This window comes from Lycium barbarum, chromosome 7 (genome assembly GCF_019175385.1).
Source record: "Lycium barbarum isolate Lr01 chromosome 7, ASM1917538v2, whole genome shotgun sequence".
NCBI classification, from domain to species: domain Eukaryota; kingdom Viridiplantae; phylum Streptophyta; class Magnoliopsida; order Solanales; family Solanaceae; genus Lycium; species Lycium barbarum.
The window spans coordinates 119,906,230-119,917,152 of NC_083343.1; the positions used below are offsets into that span (position 1 = coordinate 119,906,230).

The window sequence follows — 10,923 nt, forward strand, 5'->3', positions numbered from 1 at the left end:
TTGGGTTTGTTCGCGTATGTGTCAGGGTGTTGTTGGTGGTGCCTGTTTAGTAAAACAGAAAACATCTCATCACTATTCTTGTGGATTTATACTAAATTGAAAATCCAGAAAATTAAAATTAAATAAAAAACACATGATTAAAGTATTATTTTCCACAATATTTTTAAGGAAATTCCTCATATATTTACTTAGATTTTTTCAAGCGGATTTACCTTCGAAAATATTCGAAGGGAAATTCCCTTTTTCACAATTTTTATCAAAAATGTCTTGTGAATTTTTAGTATTTTCTTACAAGAAAATCCACAAGTAACTACATGCAAATCAAAATCCCCAAGTAGATTACCTGGGGATTTGGAAATTCGCAGGTAATAATTACTCATGAAGGTTTTTCCTTCGGATTTTTTTTTGGTAGGAAAATCCGCAGGAAAATAAATTACCTGCGAATTTTCATGTATATTCCATAAGAAAATCCTCATGTAATTCGCACTTTTCTAGTAGTGGGAAAAATATCTTATGTAAGAGTTCTATTTTGATGTTACTTGATGATTTTAAAGATTTATTACATTAATAATGCATTGAACTTAAACTCAACTTTCACCATCTATAAATTCTTGTGGATTTATACTAAATTGAAAATCCAGAAAATTAAAATTAAATAAAAAACACATGATTAAAGTATTATTTTCCACAATATTTTTAAGGAAATTCCTCATATATTTACTTAGATTTTTTCAAGCGGATTTACCTTCGAAAATATTCGAAGGGAAATTCCCTTTTTCACAATTTTTATCAAAAATGTCTTGTGAATTTTTAGTATTTTCTTACAAGAAAATCCACAAGTAACTACATGCAAATCAAAATCCCCAAGTAGATTACCTGGGGATTTGGAAATTCGCAGGTAATAATTACTCATGAAGGTTTTTCCTTCGGATTTTTTTTTGGTAGGAAAATCCGCAGGAAAATAAATTACCTGCGAATTTTCATGTATATTCCATAAGAAAATCCTCATGTAATTCGCACTTTTCTAGTAGTGGGAAAAATATCTTATGTAAGAGTTCTATTTTGATGTTACTTGATGATTTTAAAGATTTATTACATTAATAATGCATTGAACTTAAACTCAACTTTCACCATCTATAAATTTGCCTTCTCTCAACTTGATGAATTGTTCAATTTGCATAATGCCTATTTTGACTATCACGTTATCCCTGGTGCTTTTCCTAATCAGTAGCACAGTATCAGCTTATGATGACTATTACTGCCCAAACACAACTACTTTCAATACAAACACCTCTTATCATTCCAACCTCAGTTGGCTACTTTCAACCCTTTCTGATGCCTCTAATGAATATAAATTTTACAATTGCTCCACTGGTGGCAGCGGTAACAATGGTAATTCTGAAAGAATTTACAGTCTGTTTATGTGTCAAGGCGATATTTCCAGCGTGGCATGTCAAGATTGCGTGACTATAGCTGCTAAAACCGTAATCCACAGGTGCCCCGATACAAAAATGGCTGTAGTTTGGTTGGACGATTGCTTATTACGTTATTCTAATAGATCAATATTCCCCGAGCCAGATTATCAATCCATAATTAACAATCCAGGTATACCTTATGTTCGACGTAACCCATTTACCACTGATGAACAGAGCAGGTTCAAACAGAAGCTACGAGAAATGATGGATGACATGGTGACTCAAGCTGCTAGTGATCGTTCGATAGGCAAGAGATTTGTCACTAGAGAAACCAAATTAAGCAGCGACATAACAATTTATGCCTTAGCTCAATGCATTCCTGATATTTCTTCTTCTGATTGCCACAAGTGCCTTGGAAATGCGACCAATGTTTTCCATAAGTGCTGTGATGAATATAGGGGTGCTAGAGTTCGATTTCCTAGTTGTGTTATGAGGTATGAAGTGTACCCATTCTACAATAGCCAAGGTACGTTTTACGAATAATCTATGCATGCTGGATAGGTTTGAAAACATAGTAGTTTTCTTTATGTTTAACCCAATTTATATGTTTTTACAACCATGGTAAGATACACAACAAAGGGTATAATAGGTAATGTTAGATTTAGGATTTGAATTTTATGGGTTCGAGTTCGAAGTCCATCCAGTTTAATAGGTTCTAAATTTATTATTTGTACTGTAATGTAATGTTCTTTTTAATACATATACATGATCTGAGTTAAAGATATTGGGTTCAGATGAACCAGTAGCTATTAGCCTACATCCGCCCCCGATAATGATGGTTGAGATTCCTTCTCCTTTAACCAGAGGTCTCTGATAGAAAATAGGCATATAAACGCAGCGGAAGCAAACATCCAAGATCATATTCTTACCTGTAAACTAGACAAACATAATCAAATACGAGATTGTAACACTAACCTCTTGAAGCTGTTGCACAAATCTTCAATAGCGTCCGTACTCTCCAGGTCTACGATCTTCTACTGTGTATCCTGAACTTCTCTTGAACGAAATACTCGAGTGGCAAGTATTGCGGCTAGAGAATGAATATCACTTAGGGTTGAATGGCTTTCTTTATATACACACGTTTTTAGGGTAAACCCTAGCAAAAAACGTGTAGCCCTTTCCTTACCCACCAAGGATATTATTTTTCTTTTTATTTTCTTTGTTTTAGAATATTCAGGCACAACAGGGACCATAGATTTTAATAACAAGGCTTCCTATTGTGGTATTAATTCGGAATATAAGTGAATTAATCCTACCACAATAACTTACAATTTATTCCACTAGAAAACTGTACTTGCACTCATCTGTTTAATTTCGAAATCACTCATTAAAACTTATTTAACTCCCCATGTTAAGATTACCGATACATATCAAATAAATTAAATTACTGACAATTTAATTCATCGACTAATTTAATCCTTTATACTTCCGCTTAACTTATTTCATGTGACGGATACAAAATCCACCTGCAGGGTTTTCACATGAAAACTTATAAGCATCCATAAAGGGGTATCATCAATCTCAAGGTCTAGACATGGATTCTGTCAACTAATTGTTATTTCACAAATGCACTTTGCCATTATCCAATTTACCAGGAATACATTAACTCGCAGTTGAGTCGTACCTTTTAATAAATCAAAATAATGAACGAAGCACATTGATCATAACAATCATATCAAGATTAAGAGTACAAGTACATTTAATGAGCTAGAGAGGTTGTTTTATATATTTAGTACAAAAACATTTATCTCTACTTGGTCCGTTCAATACATACAAAATGTACTAGCATAAGAAGTTGGAACAAAAACCATTCCCATAATCAAGATAGATTATATTTTAATCTTATGCTACAATCATCAAGATACTTTGCCTAGTTTCATCTTTGATTGTGAACGTTAACTTTATAACTTATAAGAACCGACAATTTAATCTTCTGCGCATGAGCTAAAACTCCATACACCAAATCGTCTACTATATAAGTAAAGGGCACACATATGAACGAATGATCTATTTAAAATAATACTTTATAGAATTGAATAAATAAATAAACAATTGTTCCAAAAGGAATAAAACAATAATACTATAATCAAACCTCATGGTTAATAGTATATCCTAACAATCTCCCACTTAGACTCATAACCATGCATCTACAACTCTAATACTCATTTCTTCTACATGCCTATCAAAAGTCTTCTGCGGCAAGCTTTTGGTAAACGGGTCTGCCGAATTGTCTGCTGATGCAATCTTCAAAACTTTCACCCCTCCCCTATGAACAATGTCACGAATTAAATGATATTTACGCTGAATATGTTTACTCTTCTTATGGCTTCGCGGTTCCTTCGAGTTTGCAACCGCACCACTATTATCACAGTAAAGTGCAATTGGTGCTTGTACTGAAGGGACAACACCAAGCTCTTTCAGGAAGTTCCCGAGCCAAATAGCCTCCTTGGCAGCCTCAGAGGCAGCCACATATTCGGCTTCCATGATGGAATCAGCAACACAGGATTGCTTAATTCTCCTCCAACTTATGGCTCCTCTTCCTAAGGTAAACACATATCCTAAGGTAGATTTTCTAGAATCTCTATCTGACTGGAAATCTGAGTCTGTATACCCAATGGGTACAAGATCGCTTGAGTGAAAAATCAACATATAATCCCTAGTCCTTTTCAGGTACATGATTATATGCTTAACGGCAGTCCAATGTTCTTTCCCTGGATTAGATTGAAATCTGCTAACTATGCCAATAGCAAAGCAGATGTCAGGTCTAGTACATAGCATTGCATAAATAAGACTCCCTACAGCAGAAGCATAAGGGACCGCCTTCATCTTCTCTATCTCATCAGCCGTATTGGGAGACTGATCCTTGGACAGAGAGATCCCATGCTTGAAAGGAAGAAATCCTTTCTTGGAATCTTGCATGCTAAATCTCGCGAGAATAGTATCAATATAAAGTGCTTGAGACAAGCCTAATATGCTTTGCTTTGCGATCTCGCGTGAGCTTGATCCCAAGGATATGAGTTGCTTCTCCCAAGTCCTTCATATCAAAATGTGAGGACAACCACTCCTTGACCGAATTCAACATGCCCACATTATTTCCTATGAGCAAGATATCATCTACATACAGTACCAAAAACGCTACTTTTTCTCCATCCCATTTCTTATAGACACAAGACTCATTTTCACATTGATCAAAACCAAAAGTCTTAATTGACTTTTCAAAACAAGTGTTCCATGCCCTAGATGCCTGTTTCAATCCATAAATGGATTTGTTCAGCTTACACAACATGTGCTCATCACCGCTTTTCTTGAAACCGTCTGGTTGTGCCATGTAAATGCACTCATCAAGACTTCCATTAAGGAATGCTGTCTTGACATCCATTTGCCAGATCTCATAATCATAATGAGCAGCAATAGATAAGAGGATTCTTATTGATTTAAGCATGGCTACCGGCGAAAAAGTTTCTTCATAATCGATCCCTTCTTTCTGAGTAAACCTTTTCGCAACAAGCCTTGCTTTAAAATTTTGCACTTTTCCATCCACTCCTCTCTTTTTCTTATAGATCCATCTACAGCCAATAGGTTTGACTCCCGCAGGTGATTCCACAAGATCCCAGACTTGATTGGAGTACATGGACTCCATTTCATATTTCATAGCAGCAATCCACTTTTCAGCATCTATATCCTGTAGTGCTTCGTCGTAATTTAGAGGTTCTGTATTAGTCTCTTCAGGGATCCTATCGTAAGATTCTCCCAAGAGTACATACCGAGAAGGTTTTCTAATAATTCTCCAACTACGACGAGTCACTACAGGTGCATTTTCATCCACGACATCATCATGAAGAACTGGATGCTCAACGTCATCCTCTGCACCTTGTGGTGCCAGGATTTCATGAGCTTCTTCTTCAAGTGCAGGTTGCACAATTGCAGGTTTCTCAACATTACTCCCACCGCTTTGGGGCAACGAGATATCGGGCAATGCCTCTTGCGTGTCCTCTTGCCTATTGACGTTCCTCCCACTACGAGAACGCAGTGGTAGATCAATACTAGCTGCCGGGATATGTTTTGGGGATGGATCTTTTGTTATTTCTTCGCTCAATTCCTGTAAAACAAGTTTGCTTCTAGGAACATGGTTTATTAAATAATCCTCTTCTAGAAATTTGGCATTTGTTGCAACAATCACCTTCTTTTCTTTTGGACAATAAAATAAACCTCCCTTTGTTTCTTTTGGATATCCAATAAAAACGCACACCTCTGTCCTCGATTCCAATTTATCCGTTTTCCGTTTCAACACATGTGCTGGGCAACCCCAAACTCGAATATGCCGCAGACTGGGTTTGTGCCCAGTCCACACTTCTGCTGGAATTGTAGGTACTGATTTGGAAGGAACCAAATTCAGAATGTAATTTGTCGTTTCTAAAGCATATCCCCAAAAGGATGAGGGCAGCTCTGAATAACTCAACATCGATCTGACCATTTCCATAATGGTTTAATTTCTTCTTTCTGCTACACCATTTTGTTGCGGTGTTCTTGGAGCGGATAATTCAGACGTTATTCCACAATCCGATAAGTATTTAATGAATTTCGCAGAAAGGTATTCACCACCGCGATCAGATCGCAATGATTTTATATGTTTATCATGTCGTTTCTCCGTTTCTGTCTTAAATTCTTTGAATTTCTCAAAGCACTCAGACTTACGGCGCAACAAATAAATATATCCGTATTTGGAGTAGTCATCTGTGAAAGTCACAAAATACTCAAAACCACCTTTTGCTTGTATATTCATAGGTCCACACAAATCAGAATGGATTAATTCTAACTTATCACTGGCTCTATTTCCTTTTGAAGGGAAAGGTCTCTTGGTCCATTTTCCTTCTAAACATGATTCGCAGGTTGGTAGTGCCTCCACTTTCAATGAACTAAGGGGTCCATCAGAAACCAACCTTGAAATCCTATTTAGATTTATATGACCTAGACGTAAATGCCATAAATAAGTTTGACTCAATTCAAAAATACGCTTCCTTTTACGCGACAGATCAACGTTATTTAGCTCTTTTGGTTGTAGCACATTAGGAGAAATATCAAGTATAAAAAGATCATGTACTCTGGCAGCAATGTAGATAAAAAGTCTGTTGTACTTAATAATAGCAGAGTTATTAATAAAAAAGACATTATAACCAGCATCTATTAATCTCGAAACTGAAAGAAAATTCCTTCTAATGGAAGGTACATGTAAAACGTCTTTTAAATTCAAAATTCTATCACTACTAAACTCAACTCTAATATATCCTAAAGCTAAAGCTGGTGCTGGTTCGCCTTTGGCTTGAAAAACGCAAACTTCATTCTCACTTAGCCGCCGCGTTTCCTGAAACCCCTGCAAAGAAGTGCAGATATGATTAGTGGCTCCCGAATCTACACACCATGACATGGTAAAAACAGTCGCTAAAAAAGTTTCGAAGTCCATCCGGTTTAATAGGTTCTAAATTTATTATTTGTACTGTAATGTAATGTTCTTTTTAATACATATACATGATCTGAGTTAAAGATATTGGGTTCGGATGAACCAGTAGCTACTAGCCTACATCCGCCCCCGATAATGATGGTTGAGATTCCTTCTCCTTTAACCAGAGGTCTCAAGTAACAACCCTGGAAATGGAGAACATTTCGGTAGGAAGAACTTTACTCCATTAATGAGTCTACCCAGTGCGGATTTGAATAGGTCAGACCGGTGGGCCGGATGTTTAAAAAAACAAGAAAAAGACGCAAAGACGTAAATTGCCAAAAGTAAATCATGATAGCTGAGATTCAATGACCAGTTCTTTGTTTGGGAACTAAAAGTGTAATGTAATTATTTGTTAGTAATGTCCAATTCTATGCTGGAAAAAGTAATTTAGGAAATTGAAATAGCGTATTTGGTTGTGTAAAGTATCAGGTTTGAACTTCAAACAAAACACCGACCTCATAAAACAATGTTCTAAGTCGGGCCAAAAAATGTAGTGTACTTATTTAAAAAGCTATATGTAACATGGTTTCTATTTAAAACAGTAATAATTTCCCTATATATCCCAACCATATGTTTCTTTTCTATATTGTCAAGATACTGGATTCGAATTAATCCGTGTCTATCACTTTAAACCTACCGCTGGTAATGAGATAGTTAGGATTCCTCCACCTTTAAATCTTTCGTCAAGGAGCAGTTTACTTCTTTAACGAGCCTATCTGACGCAAATTTGAATTGGTCGGGCCAGTGAGCTTCGTTTTTTGGATGGTTAAGAATACACATGGCAAGATACACCAAAACATTAGTAGTTTTATAGAAAAGAAATCGAAAATATCACATCGAAGTCATATATAAAGCATTAGATGAATTTGAATCTTGAATTATATTGTTGATGCAGGGCATGCTGGAATCCCTAAACAATTAGTACTAATTATTTGTGTTGTCGCTGTTGTCGCTATTTTGTTTCTACTATCCAGTGGTGTCTTTCCTTTGCTAATGAGGAAAAGAAGGAAGAAAAGAAGTAATCCTCTAAAGGAGATGAATGGTAAATTAAAGTACCAATATTCTTTATGCCTTTATAAGTATAATTGAAGTCTTCATTTTCCTTAAAAAAAATTCTCTCTCTCTCTATATATATATATGTTGCAGATGATCTTGGTGGGATTCTAACAACTGAATCCTTGCAATATGACTTTAGTACAATTGAAGCTGCCACTAACTGTTTCTCTATGGAAAACAAAATTGGTGTAGGTGGATTTGGTGATGTCTATAAGGTAAAGTTATAAAGGATTTAACTTCTTGTTTGGATGGGCTTATGCCTATAAGCTGCAAACAACTTATAAGCAAAAAAAAATAAGTTGGGATAGTCTAACTTATTTATTTTTTTTGCTTATAAGCTGTTTTCAGCTTATAAACTGTTTTAGATAAGCTAAGTCAAATGGGCCCAATTATTTTTTTGAGCTTATTTTAAGCACAAAATGACTTTAAGCTGGCCAGCCAAACACTCAAAAAAACTAAAAACAACTTATAAGCAACTTATAAGCCAATCCAAACGGGCTCATATAGTCATTGAATAATTTTTTCTTTTACGGTTTACTAATCCTAACCTTATATATAACTATATATATATATATATATATCACGATCAATGTAATTTAACCTACTATTGTAGGTCAAGTATCATTTTCATTATGTTATCAATTAGTTATGTTTTTCATTAAAATTTACCTGTAATTACCTTATTAATGACCTGATTGATAAGCGTTTCTTATACCATCAATTCATAAGACTTAAACTCAAAATTCTTTTATATTGTCTATGTATTAAAGTTAGATTTGGTTGTAAATCCAAAATGTCTATTCATAATTCTTTCATTCAGGGGGAACTTGCTGGTGGACAAGAAATAGCTGTAAAAAGGCTATCAAGAAGATCAAGCCAAGGTGCAGATGAATTTAAGAATGAGGTTTTACTTGTAGCTAAGCTTCAACACAAAAATTTAGTGAGACTGCTCGGTTTTTGCTTGGAAGGAGAAGAAAAGATACTCATCTATGAGCTCGTGCCCAACAAAAGCCTCGACTATTTCTTATTTGGTTGGTTTGATTATACTCCTTCTTTCAATTTCTTAGTCTTACTTTTCTTTTTATTTGTCTAAAAGAAAATCAGTTTCTATATTTAGTAACTCTTATGGTATGTTTTAAGATACGAAGAAGCAAGCAACGTTGAGTTGGTCAGTTCGTGACAAGATTATAAGAGGAATAGTACGAGGATTAGTTTATCTTCATGAAGATTCTCGTCCTCGAATCATACACCGTGATCTCAAGGCAAGCAACATTTTGTTAGACAAAGACATGAACCCAAAAATTTCAGATTTTGGCATGGCTAGAATATTTGGAGTTGATCAAACTGAAGGAAGCACTGACAAAATAGTTGGCACATAGTAAGTATTTGTCAACAACTATAGATATGCATTCATATACTCCTTTCTCCTTTTTACATCCATCATATCAATTAAATTCTATTGCTACGGTGTTGACAAAAAACTTGAACTTTTTTTAGCGGATCCGTTATGGGAGAGTGTTAATTAATGTGATTTATTTTTCTTTGTTAGCGGCTACATGTCTCCAGAATATGCGATGCATGGTCAATTTTCTGTGAAGTCTGATGTATTCAGTTTTGGTGTGCTTCTTCTAGAGATAATAAGTGGAAAGAGAAATAGATCGTTTTATCAAGAAGATAAATTTGACGACCTTCTTACCCACGTAAGAGAAAATTAATAGTATTTAGGAGTTCTCATTATAAACATTATCTTTAAACAACATTCATTTTTTTTTTTTAACAACCTGATCTGGAGGACACTATGAATACTATGTTGATATTTATAGGCTTGGAAGTTGTGGAAAGATGGCAAAGCTATGGAACTTGTAGATCCAACTCTTATCGGTGACTCAAATTCAAGGTCTGAAATCATGAGATGTATACATATTGGACTGTTATGCGTTCAAAATGATTTGGATGAAAGACTTACAACTGTGTTGATAGCTCATATTCTCTGTACTGATTCTGCTACTCTGCCAGAGCCAAATCGACCAGCATATTTTAAGGATTATACTAGAATAGGAAAGCTGGATCAACTCACAAGCAAATCCATTCCATCATCCGTTATTGAAGAATCAATTACTGAAGTCTACCCGAGGTAGTATACCCAAGGTCACCACGTACAGAGAATATTCTCCTCTCTTAAATCATCACAGCAAGTCTTTTGTAACGAATTTTTACTTTATGTGACAAATACAAAACGTCCTATTTCTTGTAGTGATAACTAGCTAATGACTCTCAATATTGAGCATTTTGGAATAGAACTTTATTTTGAATTAATGAAACTTCTCAGCTTCTTTCTGGTAGATAGATGGAAAACATTACTGCTCACATAAAGGGTAAGTTCGCTTTCATCTTCGTGTTGCTTTGTTCTACATACCACGTGTCAGTTGAAGCCAGTTTCTTTTGATGCTTAATTTTGTCTTGTCGTGCCTAAAAAGATTTTGGATTGATTAGAGGGAACAACCTCGATTTCCAGTAATAATACAATGCTGGCCATATGCATATATCTCTGTCAATCCAATGTGCAGTGCAAAATTTCTTGTTTATAACCTTATTGTATATTTTCAACAGATAATTAAATGAAAAACTTAACGTGATTTCATAAAACAGGGCATGAATTAATTCATCACGAATTCACTATAACCCTTAATTCACAAGCCAAGATCTGTTTCAAAAGAAATCATAATTTTCATATATGAAACCTAAAATTATGCGCTTTAATCAAAATCCTAATATCGAACATAGTGCAGGTGCGTGTGACATGTTACAAAGAAACACAAATTATCATCTTCCAAAACAGAGTATGGGAAGTTGATTTTCTATTTAGATGTACTATACATTGCAATCATCAAC

At 35.1% G+C, this 10,923-nt stretch overlaps 1 protein-coding gene across 1 annotated transcript; it reads left to right on the forward strand.

Moving 5' to 3' along the window:
- The first annotated feature begins 1,126 nt into the window (after positions 1 to 1,126).
- Positions 1,127 to 10,381, forward strand: LOC132604004 (cysteine-rich receptor-like protein kinase 25). Its single transcript, XM_060317313.1, has 7 exons — positions 1,127 to 1,941; positions 7,871 to 8,017; positions 8,122 to 8,246; positions 8,852 to 9,062; positions 9,172 to 9,409; positions 9,581 to 9,731; positions 9,855 to 10,381. The coding sequence occupies exons 1-7, from the start codon at positions 1,161 to 1,163 to the stop codon at positions 10,167 to 10,169; spliced, it is 1,968 nt and encodes a 655-aa protein (XP_060173296.1). The 5' UTR covers positions 1,127 to 1,160; the 3' UTR covers positions 10,170 to 10,381.
- The last annotated feature ends 542 nt before the right edge of the window (positions 10,382 to 10,923 follow it).

What these genes read in the sequence shown, in the direction of transcription:
- LOC132604004 (XM_060317313.1), top strand. Translation starts at nt 1,161, where the DNA reads ATGAATTGTTCAATTTGCATAATGCCTATTTTGACTATCACGTTATCC. An exon ending in GATTTGGTGATGTCTATAAG is followed by an intron (nt 8,247 to 8,851) that starts GTAAAGTTATAA and finishes TCTTTCATTCAG; the next exon opens with GGGGAACTTGCTGGTGGACA. An exon ending in CCTCGACTATTTCTTATTTG is followed by an intron (nt 9,063 to 9,171) that starts GTTGGTTTGATT and finishes GTATGTTTTAAG; the next exon opens with ATACGAAGAAGCAAGCAACG.